The 16406-nt window shown below is 40.1% G+C and overlaps 1 protein-coding gene across 2 annotated transcripts in view; it reads right to left on the reverse strand.

Annotated features, from left to right (window-relative positions):
• Window positions 1–16406, reverse strand: part of cdk18 (cyclin dependent kinase 18) — a 170890-nt gene that overhangs the window by 31464 nt on the left and 123020 nt on the right. For both annotated transcript variants that reach the window (XM_034167396.1, XM_034167398.1), the window contains 3 exons: window positions 10583–10697; window positions 4747–4841; window positions 4576–4638 (listed from right to left, as the gene is read on the reverse strand). In XM_034167396.1, the coding sequence (XP_034023287.1) occupies window positions 4576–4638; window positions 4747–4841; window positions 10583–10697 (273 nt within the window). The remainder of the gene's footprint in view (window positions 1–4575; window positions 4639–4746; window positions 4842–10582; window positions 10698–16406) is intronic.

The raw sequence follows: 16406 nt of genomic DNA on the forward strand, positions 1-16406 counted from the left end.
TCTGTCATGAAAGTGTATTTTGCAAAGAAAAAAAAAAAAATATTTATAGGTGTTAATGTTATGCTGGTTAAGCAGTGGGTTTTGGTTGGTAACTTTCACATGGATATCATTTTTTTAATGTGTTTTTGTGACAGTGGAGTAATACCACATCCATCCATTTTCTATGCTCGCTTACTCCAATCAAGGATCACGGCGGAGGCAGGGTACATGCTGGAGAGGACTCCAGTCTGTTGCAGGGCTGATAATGGGGTCATACTGATCACTATAAAGGTCTGCACTTCTTTGGATGATGTATTTGATGCTTTTGTGACTTCCTGAATCAGTTATTGTTGTATTCTGAGGAATGTAGGGAGGTTTGACAGTTCTGGGTTTGCTATTTCAGGTTTGCTATTTCATGTATATTTGCTATTCTATATCAGATGAGCTCAGTTTCAAGGTAATGGTTCTGAGTCTGGAATGCAAATATCCACCGTTTCAATTCAATTTACTTCAGTTCAGTTTATTTAGTTTATATAGTGCCAAATAACAGCAAAGCTACCTCAAGGCGCTTCACATACGTAAGGTCTGACCTTACCAACCCCTAGAGCAAGCATACAGGCAACAGTGGTAAGGAAAAAAAACCCTCTGATGATATTGAGTAAGAAACCTCAAGCAGACCAGATGCAATGGGGTGACTCACTACTACCAAAAAGGTTTACAATACAGAACATAACACAACAATTGACAAGAGTCTATGCAGGCGTCCAGTTCACCATCGAGTGGGAGGGATTATTGAGCCACTTGTTGGATCTGTTCCTACAGCAGAGACATTCACCACAATTATCAATTTATTCCTCTTTCCAGAATTTGTTTTGACTTTAACTCAGTGCACCACATATAGATGAGATCTGTTACTGAAGTTCATGTTGTGCCTCCTTGATTGGTATATTCCATCTTCCAACTCAGAAAAATATTCTTACCACTGCACTTATAAACATTCATTATTCGTATATATAAAAAAAAAACACTTCCATTATGGAGGTGTCAGACATTTTATCTGGATGTGTAGAGACACAAAAGAGACCATATTTCCTACCATTTGTTCTGACAGTCACTAGTTTCGACTGTGCCCACCTGCCAACCTTCTTTGCTTCATTGTGCTGTTTCCCTAAAAACCTGAAGTTATACGCTATCATTTAATCAATCATTTCTGGGCATAAAAAACAAATTTTTTCAAGTTTGACATTTAGTTATATTTATGATGTACATACATGTAATATAAAATGTATGTGAATACTGTTGACGGCTTCACTTTAAAGGTACGTATGTCTACCATCCTGCACCTGTCTATTCTGTAATATGAGCGAAACGTCACGCAGCGGCGCAACGCTCACTCATGGTACAGGGTGTCCCAAACAGGAAGTGCCAAAATTCAAGTCCACAGTAAAACAGGCAATGTTCAAATGTCAAACACTTCCTGGATTGACAGACGAGATCCCATGGAATCTCAAGGGAACTCAGTGGCAAGCTCACACTCAAACAGGAAGTGCAAATTTATCAGTCACAGTGAAACAGGAAATGTTGAACACTTCCTGGCATGGGTGGAGCTAGAGTAGAGGCCGGGGTTTCACTAGACTCCCCTGAAATCTGATTGGACACAGATGATTGACATGTCACGGCACCACACGTCTGGTTGAAAGACCTGCATTTTTAAATCAGTGAGTCACATTGACTGCTAGGTTCCTCCTGTCCAGTAGTTTGTGCTGTGTACCACAAAAAGTTCTAATCCACCTTAGTAGATAAAGAAAAATGTCAGATTGAGCTGAACATGTCGTTTGAGCTATGGACTTCTAATCACACCAAACTTATATTGGTGAGTAAATGACCGTATTTTATGTCAGAAATGAGGTCCAGGTTGTTAGAAGCAGCATTTCTCCTTTAATTCAGGTTGCTACAATTGTTTGTTAGCTGTTTAAGAGTGCAAACATGCTGAAGTTAACTGACAACAGCTGGTTCATGCTCAGTTGGCTTATTAGTGCAGCAGATAACTGAAACAATTCTTCAAATGGTGATACAAGCATCAAATTCAACACAAATACAGCTGGAGCAAAATTAATGGAGCAACTTTAACTTTTGACCCCTGTGCAAACTGAAACTGACCTTTGTCACCATTCTTATCATTTATCATTCTTATCACTTATGTTTCCATCCCCTGACTTGTCTAAAGAAAACTGGCAATAAAAGTGATTCTTATTTACACGTTTTATCAGGTTTTAGAGATTTGCTTTCAGTTTGAGTTTGAGGAAGATAATTTTTAAATTTTTATTCTTTATTTTTAGTTTTTCTTGTATTTAAAATGGCATAAACAAATTAAATGTGTGAAATTCCAACTGTTCCAATACTTTTGGAGGGCACAGTATCCTAACCTTATGATGAGTGCAAAATGAGTGTAGTATTATTACCGTTTTGTTTAAGAATGTTTAATTTTCACTGTTGCTGCACTTTGCGTCAAATCATAGTCATATTGTATATCATATTGATATGAAAATTCAGTAAGGTATATCTAGTGTTTACTAAGGTACACCTAAATATCTTTAATGAAAAAGAAAAAAGTTAGCGTAGAGCCACTTAGGTGCCTGGTCTTGAGAACCAGGGATGGTTGGTTGAAAAGCTTTTTCATCCCATGAGAACTCTCCCTACCCACCTCAGCGGCTCAAGAATATGGACAGCATGTATATAAGTGACATTTACATGACAATTTATATGACAATATTGAGATACGATAATTTGGCCATATTGTACAGCCCTACTGTCAACAAGCTGAAAACTTTGAATATTAGACTCAACAAAAATATAAACGCAACACTTTTGGTTTTGCTCCCATTTTGTATGAGATGAACTCAAAGATCCAAAACTTTTTCCACATACATAATATCACCATTTCCCTCAAATATTGTTCACAAACCAGTCTAAATCTGTGATAGTGAGCACTTCTCCTTTGCTGAGATAATCCATCCCACCTCACAGGTGTGCCATATCAAGATGCTGATTAGACATCATGATTAGTGCACAGGTGTACCTTAGACTGTCCACAATAAAAGGCCACTCTGAAAGGTGCAGTTTTGTTTTATTGGGGGGGATACCAGTCAGTATCTGGTGTGACCACCATTTGCCTCATGCAGTGCAACACATCTCTTTTGCATAGAGTTGATCAGGTTGTCAATTGTGGCCTGTGGAATGTTGGTCCACTCCTCTTCAATGGCTGTGCGAAGTTGCTGGATATTGGCAGGAACTGGTACACGCTGTCGTATACACCGGTCCAGAGCATCCCAAACATGCTCAATGGGTGACATGTCCGGTGAGTATGCCGGCCATGCAAGAACTGGGACATTTTCAGCTTCCAAGAATTGTGTACAGATCCTTGCAACATGGGGCCGTGTATTATCCTGCTGCAACATGAGGTGATGTTCTTGGATGTTGACACAAAAATGGGCCTCAGGATCTCGTCACGGTATCTCTGTGCATTCAAAATGCCATCAATAAAATGCACCTGTGTTCTTCGTCCATAACAGACGCCTGCCCATACCATAACCCCACCACCACCATGGGCCACTCGATCCACAACATTGACATCAGAAAACCGCTCACCCACACAACGCCACACACGCTGTCTGCCATCTGCCCTGAACAGTGTGAACCGGGATTCATCCGTGAAGAGAACACCTCTCCAACGTGCCAAACGCCAGCGAATGTGAGCATTTGCCCACTCAAGTCGGTTACGACGACGAACTGGAGTCAGGTCGAGACCCCGATGAGGATGATGAGCATGCAGATGAGCTTCCCTGAGACGGTTTCTGACAGTTTGTGCAGAAATTCTTTGGTTATGCAAACCGATTGTTTCAGCAGCTGTCCGAGTGTCTGGTTTCAGACGATCTTGGAGGTGAACATGCTGGATGTGGAGGTCCTGGGCTGGTGTGGTTATGCGTTTATATTTTTGTTGAGTGTAATTTATATCTACATTAAAAAATGCTTAAAGTGGCAGGGGGTTAAGAGGGCTGTAATTAGGGGAGTCAGCTGAAAAGCAAAAAAAGAAAAATGCTTAAAAAGGTGGGGAGTATGGGGGCAGATCCCCTCCAGAAGCTGAAAGGCAAAATAAGGAAATACTTAAAAAGGCGGTGGGTCACTAAAAGGTTTTAGTCATGCTCATGCTCCCAAGAACCATTTTACTGAAAAAAGTTTGAAGGACCTAAAGGACATGATTAGATGGTGAGGAGCTTTTCCAGGCATGTGAGAGGCAAAGAAAGAAAAATGCTTAAAAATGCGGGGAGTCTGAAAGGTTTTTGCTATGCTAATGCTCTGCTGAAGCATTTACTCAAAATAAAGTCTGAAGGACCTAAATGTCATGGTGAGATGCTGATGAGCTTTGCTCATTTATGTCTGCGACATATGCATATTAAAAAAACATGTTTATCTGTCGGCTTAAACTGTAAACAATTTTGTTTTGCCCTTGGGTGATAATGCACATGGTTCATCTTTATTTAGACTGAGGTCTATTTTTCTTGGATATTGTCTTTGGCTGCCCTAAAATGTGCTCACCTTGACATTGTGCATGCTCATCAGATTCCCACAGTTGTCCAAATACTGTTTAAGGTCACTGTCCTGCAAGACAGTACAGCAAACTAAAATATAATCCGGTGTAATGTTGCCAGTGTGTAATTGAGTCCAACACCATCTTAATGATTTATTTTGAAGTGCTGATATACTTACAAGATACTCAAACACCAGCGTGAGGCAGCGGTCCGTGTGGATGATGTCGTGCAGTGTGACGATGTTGGCGTGTTTCAGGTTCTTCAGTAAAGACACTGCATACACAGGAAGAAAAAGAACATTTTGATTTTCCTGTTTTCTACAGGCTTCTAATCATTTACAGTACACGGTGCTGTGCAAATGTTTTAAACACAAAATAATCTTGATAAACATTATTGTGGCATTTAATGTTTTTTTTTTCATTCATTAGCAGGTTTAATGAAAATTAAGTTAATGGCCAAGTGGTGAGTGCGGTTGGTTTCAGTGTGGAAGATTCCTGGTTCAAACTCAACCCCTGCCACATTTCATCATGTAATGTGGCGTCAGGGTTGGGCAGGATGACTTTGAAATGTAATCCAAAAGTAATCAGATTACAAGTAATCCAAATGTATGTACATACATACATGTAATCCACATGTATTCTTTCAAAGTAATCCTACCCAACCATGTGTGGAGTTGTGTCAGTAAGGGCATCCGGTGTAAAAATTGCGCCAAATCAAGTGACCCTGAGTGAAAACAAGGGAGTAGCCAAAGGGACTTAGTTTTAAGTTTGAAAGGTTCAATTATTCCAACAAACATGACATGTGAGGGTTCCCCCCCGTTCCATTTGAGAAAATAAAGGTTCTAACAACAACCGCCTTCCTACATTTTGTCTAATATTGTGTGTTCATTTGAATCTGTATTAAGCCAACTAACAGAACTAACAGAGATGAGCAAACACATTAAATCCATTTTCCTAATTCAAGTCCTGGGATGCACAAAAATCAAATCAGAAATGGTTATTGAGTCAAACTCCCCAGAGGGAGTGAAACCAGTTGTGTTAATATGGGTGAACATTTCCTGAGACACAAGCGCCACCCACTGAGCATGAATCACTTCATAATTTAAAACTGGGCCGAGTATAACATTTGCCTATCTATGATCAGAAATACATAATCCACTGGTAAAGCCTCAAAATGTGTTAAGTAACATTATAAATTATGCTGTGAGAATGTTGCTCATGAATGGACAAAGGCTTTCGTAATTTTTGATATGTTTATTGTATTGATTGACCAAGTCGTCATGATGACAACCTTAAAGCGTTTTAAATGATTTGAGATTAAACAAGGCTATTTCACAAACAAATTCATTCAATAGCAAAGATCCTCTTGGAATTAAATTTTGATTATCAATACACACAAAATATAGGCAGACCTATATTTTAATCTCAGGCTGCTCCTTGGAGTTTGAATTGTAATTTCATTACCATGGTAGTGAACATTTTGAAGTTTTGTGTTATCCTTACAAAAACGTAGGTCCCGGTGCTTTAGCCTCAATCCAGGTCCTAGTTTAAACATTTAAATAAAGACATTTGTCCTTTTACTTACAATCTGCCTCCCTGAATCTGGGCCAACTGTTTGTTCCTGGTTTTCCTCACAGTATAATGTGGATGAGGTTCCAGTTATGCAACCCATCATGTACAGAAAACAGGCTACTGTCATGTGATTAAAATGGAGGATGTAACCATGTCACATGAGCCTGACTGTCTTCATATTAACTGCCCCTGACCTAATAGGCAACTCTGACTATGTTTACATAACGTTAATATTCGGGTTAAGGTCAATATTCCGGTTTCTGAATCATTAGGAATAACCTGTTTACATGCTTAAGCAGACAGAGTTACTCCTGTATACATGATCACTGGTATCATTTGGAATATCCTCATCTAAACAGCGATGCATGGACAACGTCATGATGCAAATATGCGTCATTTCCGTTTCTTCTTCCTCTTTCTACTGTCAATAAAAGACATTATATTCATGTCCTTCACGATACTAATGAAGTATTCGGTTTCCTCCTTGCTCCAAAAGTGTGGTGCTGTGCTACTGCATCTGGATTTCACCGTACTTGTTTACCTCTGCTTCTGTGGTGTCCGGTGGGTTGCGCGCGCCGCATACAAGTAGTTGCCGTACTCAAAAGACCAAGATTCCTTGCAGATAGGACATGCGCAGAACACAAAATAATGTTAATTTCTATGGGCATATCCCAATGCGTGTTTATATGACCTGATATTCGGGTTGGAAAAGGAGTAACCCAGCGGTCATATTCAGGTTTTTAAAAACCAGAATATGAGCATATTCGGGTGTTTGCAGGTGTTTACATGGCCGTGCGCAACCGGGTTATTGCTAATGTTCCGGCTATGAAAGGGTTATTGGCTGCATGTAAACGTAGTCTGTGTTTACTTTGACTTTTCAAACTGATCATGACGCTTCAAATCAAGTTTGTCATTTTCTGTTATGAAAGCTACTGGATTTGACTTGCAATGTGCAATGCTAGAAATGCATTCTAGTTTCAAAGGTTGCATTTAACTGTATATGGGCAGACATTTTGGGCCCAGTTCTGTCTTCGAATGGCCATAATTAGGAAGATATCATACTTAGTGTTACATAAAGGAAAACAACACAATTTTCAGATGGGTGCAAAAAGTATACTGGAATGTTATTTGGGACAATACAGTAAAAAATGTGAGAGTAGCACAAGCATGGCTGTAGAGGACGACAGCTGTCCAAACACCCAGACTCGCCCGACTGATTTGTGCATGAGCCTCTGAATGCAGTACAAATGTATGTGAAACACAGTAAGAGTACCTCGACATCTGCCAGATTGCAGTAAGAACAATAAGAATGCACTTACAAGCTGTACAATTGTGGTTCGGCAGAATATAATTCAGCAGCAGGTAAGGCGCAATCGTGGTGCGTTCAGGCACATTTGAGACATTTGGCCATGGTTTGACGTGGCAGAAGCATGCTGAACATTCCCCCAAACACAGTCAAAATGTCACAAATGCTGTTTTCACGCCATCCAATTGTTTAGAATGCAGTCAGACTGCGGTCAGACAACACTTCGACTGCTGTTCAATAGTGATTCCACCTTCCACCTTGACTGAGCCACTACTGTTTTGAACATGTGCAAAGCATTCGAGGTGGCAGTGGTAGGCACAGTTCCACTAATCCGCTAATTAGAGAAGCTATCTTTTTTGTTATCTGATTAGCTTTTCACCTAACATACAGTATTTTTGTAGGCATAGTAAATAAAGCTTAACAGTTAAAAACATTTGTAAAGCCTGAAATCATACATCTCAGTGCCTGCCTGTTATGTGTTTTGTAGCAGACAGACAGCTATGAGTGGTAGAGCTTAATCCTCTGCCAACAGAGGAGAACTGACTACCAGAAGAGGGGGAAAGATCATTTGCTTTCACACCATACAGACTTACAGGCATATCACAGGAGTCATGCACAGGCAGACAGTTTTGACTTACGGTTAAAATTTTAAGCAAACTAATTCTGTAGTGGAGCAGATAACTGTAACAATTGTTCATTTCTGGAAAGAAGCACCAAAGTTGGCACAAATACTCCTTAGACATTACTCTTTTGAAAAAACTGAGTAGCCACTTGAATTTTCAGTAGGCGGCCAGGTAGGGGTCAATTGAAGAATTAGACAGTGGTCAAAATTTAAAAATGCTCCAATCATATAGAAAACTATACCACATTATTTGTCTGATCACAACAATACCAAAAAGGTATAGTTTGGACTATCTATGACTGAATATTCTGGAGTTATGGGGTAAAAACAACAAGAATGGTGACAAAGGTCAGTTTCAGTTTGTACAGGGGTTAGAAGTTAAAGTTGCTCCAATTTTGGTAAAAAGTGGTGCAAATTATTGGTTGAACTAATAGGATTAATAAATGAAATAGTTTTGACTGTGTTGAATGCTTGATCTGCAAGGTAAAGGTAGAGCAATGTCGACGTCCATTGGATTCTACAACATGTGACATATGTTACCCTGTAACATGATAACTAAGCATGCCACATAGTGCAAACTATTCCTTTTTAAAACCCTATTAACTCAACCAATAATTTGCATCACATTTTACAATATTTAGAGCAACTTTAACATCTGACCCCTGTACAAACTAATGCTGACCTTTGTTACCATTCTTGCTGTTTTTACCCCATACCTCCATAACATTCAGTCATAGATAGTCCAAACTATACCTTTTTGGTATTGTTGTGATCAGACAAATAATGTGGTATAGCTTTCAATATGATTGAAACATTTTTAAATTTTGACCCCTGTGTATTTCTTCAATTGACCCCTAACCTGGCTGCCTATTGAAAATTCAAGTGGCTACTCAGTTTTTTTCAAAAGAGTAATGTCTAAGGAGTATTTGTGCCAACTTTGGTGCTTCTTTCCAGATTTGAAGGATTCCTCTGTAAATATTCTGTTATCTGCTGCACTACTGGACACATTATTGAAATGAACATCACCTCTGTCATTTTACAAAGTGAAAATATCAGCTATATGTTTTAGTTTTAAAGTAATGCTCTAATTTTGAAGGTTTCAGCATTTACAGACACACATGCCAAAGTGCATTATGGGAAAATCTGTTTCCTGTCATCAGTGGTTGGTCGGTATAACACACAAGTTACTGTACCGTGTGTTGGTTTTTACAAATAAATCTGTATTTGTAAATATGTCATTTTTTCATTTGTAAAAAAATAAGGAAGAATCTGTTTAAGTGATTCAGCACTTAGCGAATGTGTGGAAATTGCTATTCACACTGCCATGAACACTGCTGGATACAAATACAATAATAACCATAATGTACTCTGGCATGTGTGTCTGTAAATGCTAAAACCTTCAAAATTAGTGCCTTACTTTAAAACTAAAACATATAGCTAATATTTTCACTTTGTAAAACGACAGAGGTGGCGTTAATTTCAATAATGTGTCCGGAATTAGTTTGTTTCAAATTTTAACCATAAGTCAAAACTGTCTGCCTGTGCATGACTCCTGCGATATGCCTGCAAGTCTTTATGGTGTGAAAACAAGTGACCTCCCACTTCCTTCCTTCCTTTCTTCCTTTCTGGTAGTCAGTTCTCCTCTGCTGATTTTCTTCTCTTCCCTTCCTTTTCTCTCTGGTCACCAGGTCTCTTTTGTTGAGAGAAGGCTGATCTGAGACAGAAGCGCTGGCTCGTTGTTGTGTCAGGAGCTGCCAGTGTTTGGAGTCAATACTAAAAGTTATCAGGTTAGCTTTGAGCTGTAACTTCCGCTAAATTTTTTAGGGGTCTTTCGGTTTAGGTTTAGTCAGTTAGCAGATTAATGGTTATTGAAGCTAACTTGTGGTTATCTGTGCCCACCACTGCGAGGTGGGCACACAACTGTGCCCGACTGTTTAGACTGCCCTCAACACTCCCCAAATGTGGGTCAAAGTTTCATTCGGATGCGATTTGGGCTCATTCGGCCTCTAGTGTGATGAGGGTATTAGGGTCATTATCCTGCTGAAACATGAACCGCTGCTCCAGTCTGAGGTCAAGAGTGCACCGGAGCATCCTGGATTTGTGTTGACAGACTCACTCTTCACTGACCTCTTTAAATCTCCTCTGGAAATATAATACACATCTATAAACGCACAAAATATAATATGAATATTATATGAATATTACAAATTGAAGTATGCACAAATGAGTATTGCTCTGGCAATAGCCCTGGCAGCTGCAGGTAAATAAACCCATTCATTCTTATGTATCTTGAGTTTGAAAAAATGTCCAAAAATGTGATTTAAAATATATGAAGTTGAACCAAAGCAGACTAATTAAAGGGGCACTACTGTTGAACTCCCCAGGACTGGTGTGTGTGTGTGTGTGTGTGTGTGTGTGTGTGTGTGTGTGTGTGTGTGTGTGTGTGTGTGTGTGTGTGTGTGTGTGTGTGTGTGTGTGTGTGTGTGTGTGTGTGTGTGTGTGTGTGTGGAAGTACCCTCTCTGATAGCAGTGCATGGTGCTCCTTCCTCGTGTTCCAACCGAATCTCCTTTAATGCCACAATGTTCTCTGTTAGTTTGCTTCGTCCTTTGAACACAGTTGCATATGTTCCCTACAAACAGACAAATGCTCCAGGTTTCACATTTTCACAATATCTGAAGAAAAACCCCAGCAGGTGCACAAATTTCCTCTTAATATTAGGTGAATGTCAATTGTAGTTTCAGTGGTTTTTAAAAATAAATAAACAAATACGAGGGCTGTCAAAAAAGTATAGGTCCTTTTTATTTTTTTCAAAAACTATATGGATTTCATTCATATGTTTTTACGTCAGACATGCTTGAACCCTCGTGCGCATGCGTGAGTTTTTCCACGCTTGTCGGTGACGTCATTCGCCTGTGAGCACTCCTTGTGGGAGGAGTCGTCCAGCCGCTCGTCGGAATTCCTTTGTCTGAGAAGTTGCTGAGAGATTGGCGCTTTGTTTGATCAAAATTCTTTCTAAACCTGTGAGACACATCGAAGTGGACACAGTTCGAAAAATTAAGCTGGTTTTCAGTGAAAATTTTAACGGCTGATGAGAGATTTTGAGGTGATACTGTCGCTTTAAGGACTTCCCACAGTGCGAGACGTCGCGCAGCGCTCTCAGGCGCCGTTGTCAGCCTGTTTCAAGCTGAAAACCTCTACATTTCAGGCTCTATTGATCCAGGACGTCGTGAGAGAACAGAGAAGTTTCAGAAGAAGTCGGTTTCAGCATTTTCTCCGGAAGGAGATTTTTTTTAATGAAAGACGTGCAGACGGGCCCACGCGTCGGGACGCAGCCGGCGCGGTGCCGCCAGGAAAAACACCTCTGTGTTGATAACCATTTGTAAAATCCAGGCGGCTTTTGATGGCTTTCAGTGGAGTGAGTATATGAGAAATTGTTTAACAGCTGGACATGTTCCAACTTGTCCTTAAGGCTTCCGACGGAGGTGTTTTTCCTGTGGCGGAGCGTCGCGGCGGCTGCGAGCCGACGCTGCAATCCGCCCGCACGTCTTTCATTAAAAAAATCTCCTTTAACAGTGGAATATCTGGATAAAATGCTGAAACCGACTTCTTCTGAAACTTCTCTGTTCTCTCACGACGTCCTGGATCAATAGAGCCTGAAATGTGGAGGTTTTCAGCTTGAAACAGGCTGACGACGGCGCCTGAGAGCGCTGCACAACGTCTCGCTCCGTGGGAAGTCCTTAAAGCGACAGTATCACCTCAAAATCTCTCATCAGCCGTTAAAATTTTCACGGAAAACCAGCTTAATTTTTCGAACCGTGTCCACTTTGATGTGTCACAGGTTTAGAAAACATTTTGATCAAACAAAGCGCCAGTCTCTCAGCAACTTCTCAGACAAAGGAATTCCGACGATGGGCTGGACGACTCCTCCCACAAGGAGTGCTCACAGGCGAATGACGTCACCGACAGGCATGGAAAAACTCACGCATGCGCACGAGGGTTCAAGCATGTCTGACGTAAAAACATATGAATGAAATCCATATAGTTTTTGAAAAAAATAAAAAGGACCTATACTTTATTGACAGACCTCGTAAATGTCATCAGCCTTTCACCATGAATAGAAAGAAGACCTACAGTTATATGTAAAAGTATGGGCACCCCTGATGATTTCCATGGTTTTCCTTTATAAATCACTGGTTGTTTGGATCAGTAATTTCAGTTAAATATATCATATAGCAGACAAACACACTGATATTTGAGAAGTGAAATGAAGTTTATAGGATTTACAGAAAGTGTGCAATAAATCTTTCAACAAAATTAGGCAGGTGCATAAATTTGGGCACCAACAGAAAAAAAAAAACATCAGTATTTAGTAGATCCTCCTTTTTGCAGAAATATCAACCTCTCAACGCTTTCTATAGCTTCCAATGAGAGTCTGGATTCTGGTTGATGGTATTTTGGATCATTCTTCTTTACAAAACATCTCAGGTTTGTTGGTTTCCGAGCATGGACAGAATGAAAAAATCCAGCCCCGGCACAACTTCAACTTTGTCACTGATTCATGAACATTGTTCTCAAGAATCTGCTGATATTGACTGGAATCCATGTGACCCTCAACTTTAACAAGATTCCCAGTACCTGCACCGGCCACACAGCCCCACAGCATGATGGAACCACCTCCAAGTTTTACTGTAGGTAGCAAGTGTTTTTCTTGGAAAGCTGTGTTCTTTTTCAGCCATGTATACCGCCCCTTTTTATGTCCAAATAACTCAATTTTAGTTTCATCAGTCCACAGCACCTTACTCCAGAATGAAGCTTGCTTGTCCAAATGTGCTTTAGTGCAAATGTCCTCAAGCGACTCTGTTTGTGGCGTGTACGCAGAAAAGTCTTCCTCTGCATTACAGTATCATACAGCATCTCTTTGTGCAAAGTGTGCTGTATAGTTGAATGATGCACAGAGACACTATCTGCAGCAAGATCATGTTGTAGGTCTTTGGAGCAGATCTGTGGGTTGACTATGACTGTTCTCACCATCCTTTGCTTCAGCTTATCTGATATTTTTCTTGGCCTGCCACTTCGAGCCTTAACTAGTACCATGCCTGTGGTCTTCCATTTCCTCACTATGTTCCTCACAGTGAAAACTGACAGCTGAAATCTCTGAGATAGCTTTTTGTATCCTTTCCCTAAACCACGATGTTGAACAATCTTTGTTTTCAGGTCATTTGAGAGGTGTTTAGAGGCTCCCATGTTGCCACCAATTAGAAGAGATGCAAAGAGGGGAAACATTTGCAAATGGCCACCTTAAATACCCCTTCTCATGTTTGGATTCACCTGTGTAAGGAGGTCAAGGGTCAATGAGCTTACCAAACCAACTTTGTGTTCCAGTAATTAGTGCTAAATGTATTCAAATCAATAAAATGACAAGACTGCCCAAATTCATGCACCTGCCCGATTTTGTTTAAAAAATTATTGCACACTTTCTGTAAATACTAGAAACTTCATTTCACTTTTCAAATATCAGTGTGTCTGCTATATGATATGTTTAACTGAAATTTCTGATCCCGACAACCAATGATTTATAAAGGAGAATCATGAAAATTATCAGGGGTGCCCAAACTTTTGCATACAACTGTATATAGGTCATATGGCCAGACACTATAGAGTGAAGTGTATCAGAGACTACATCTCAGAGACTACAACTCCACCTGGAAAACATGCCAGTCCCATGCAAATTACTTCCACAGCAAAGGCTGGTACCATTTACAGCCTGAAACACATTCCTGAGATTGAAATTTGCATTATACAACTATCTGCTGCATTACTGGTTATACACATTCATGGAGGATTGGAACAGAGGATTTTTTTTTTAAAGAAGGCATGGAATTTCAGCTACAGCTTGACAGAAGGAACATAGGAAAGCATATTTGATCTCTTTTCTTGTATGAAAATCCTTCTCTGTAGTTAATAGTCATACGAGCACTTGTTTGGGAGCAAGTGCCTTGGTTCTGGTTGGCAGGTAGACAACCTGTCCCTCTCCACATCTAGAAATTTGCCATCTATCTGCTATGCAGGTGTCCTCTTGACTTACTCCATTTGCATTAATCATCATGCACAGTGATGTGCATTACATGGTCATAGTGTCATAAGTAGCGTGTCCTCAACTTAAGTAGCACACTTTAATGAAGTCTCCCGAAGTAACTATTCTTTTGACATACTCACCTCACCCTGCGTAGAATCCCTCATTTAACTCTGTACCACAATCTACATTACTATGAACAGCTGACCCTAGTCATCTAACTTTACCATTGCTGCGCCTTGCAACATTGCCATCCCATACTCCCTCTCATTAAAAAAAAAAAAAAAACATGATCAGTCTTGCTCCTACTGACTTTATTCATTCCCATTCTCTCCAGTAGATACCCCCACTTTTCCAGGCTTGCATCATCCTACTCACCACAAATCACAATATCATCTGCAAATAACATCGATCATCGAGACTACTGCCTCAAATCATCTGTCAACCTGTCCATCACAACTACAAACAATAATGGGGTCAGAGTTGATTCTTGATGCAATCTAACCTTCACCTTTGGCCAAACATCATCCCTACTGCACATTTCACCATCATGCTGTCCTCATTCAGACCCAGAACCACACTCAACACCATCCCCCCCGACAACACCCCCATCTCAAACTTTCTTTTTAAAATTTTGATTTCCATAGCTATGAAAGTACAAGCATTTGGTTTACATTTAAAAGTGTGTGTGTGTGTGTGTGTGTGTGTTTGTTCATTATGTCTGTTCCTTTTTTATACGGGTTTGTGTTCAGTCCTCTGTCTTTTTCTGTAATAACAGTTTAAGTGTTATTGTCTGATGCCCATGCCCCTGTTTTGTATTCAGTGTGTGTCCTCCTGTGTCTGTCATCTGTGTGGGTCCCTCTTGTGGTTTGTCCTCTGTTGATGTCCTGTGTCTGTCTCTCCTGTGCCTTTGTGATCAATCCTTAGTCTGTGTGTTCTTAGTTTTTTCATGTTGCACTCTTTTCACATTGAGTTCCATGTTCTTCACTGTGTATGCTCTTTGATTTAGTTTTTGATTTGGTTACTTCCTGGTGTAGATTGTTGGTTCATCTTTGGATAATTAAAGCACTGTGGTGTTACAACTTACTTTTTGTCTCCTGGCTGCCTGCATATTGGCGTTCCTTTTGACTCTGTCTTTGCACAGCTCAGAACCCCATTCTTGATTTTTTTTTTTTGTTGTTATAAACATTCTTCTTCTTCTTCTTGTAAAAAAAATATTTTTCTCTTTTATTGGACCATTCGTTCTTCTGCAAAGGTATGGGTGCCAGCAAACAACCCTGTCCAGTGACCTCTCAGTGGCCAAAGGCAATGACTGGATATCACTGGTACTGATTTCCAAACTTCATCTGGAAGGGTTCCCTTTTGTAGATGAGACTTTTTGAGTATACCCATCCACCCCCGCCCACACCCCATGACACAAACATACTCATCTTTTGTTTCCAAACTTCACTGGAATTCATTTTAAACATTAAAAATTACAAAATTACAGCTTCTTTTTGAAAAAAAAAATGTTGACAAATCACCTTTAAAGTGGTTTATTAAAAGTGGCATACATTATATATCTTGTTTTTTTTTTTGTTTTGTTTTTTTCTTTTATGTCTCACAAACTTGTCTGTGTTCTGCTAGCAGTGCTCAAGCATGATCAGGGTTGCCAAATACAGCTGAAGGTACCCAGCCTAAAAGCTGTTTTAAAACCACAAAGACACACACACACACACACACACACACACACACACAAAACTACATAACTATAAAAATATAAGGATAAATATACTCAACAAAAATATAAACGCAACACTTTTGGTTTTGCTCCCATTTTGTATGAGATTAACTCAACGATCTAAAACTTTTTCCACATACACAATATCACCATTTCCCTCAAATACTGTGCACAAACCAGTCTAAATCTGTGATATTGAGCACTTCTCCTTTGCTGAGATAATCCATCCCACCTCACAGGTGTGCCATACCAAGATGCTGATTAGACACCATGATTAGTGCACAGGTGTGCCTTAGACTGCCCACAATAAAAGGCCACTCTGAAAGGTGCAGTTTTGTTTTATTGGGGGGGGGGGATACCAGTCAGTATCTGGTGTGACCACCATTTGCCTCATGCAGTGCAACACATCTCCTTCGCATCATCCGTGAAGAGAACACCTCTCCAACGTGCCAAATGGCAGCAAATGTGAGCATTTGCCCACTCAAATCGGTTACAACGACGAACTGGAGTCAGGTCAAGACCCCGATGAGGACGACGAGCATGCA

Source organism: Thalassophryne amazonica, chromosome 3 (genome assembly GCF_902500255.1).
Source record: "Thalassophryne amazonica chromosome 3, fThaAma1.1, whole genome shotgun sequence".
NCBI lineage: Eukaryota > Metazoa > Chordata > Actinopteri > Batrachoidiformes > Batrachoididae > Thalassophryne > Thalassophryne amazonica.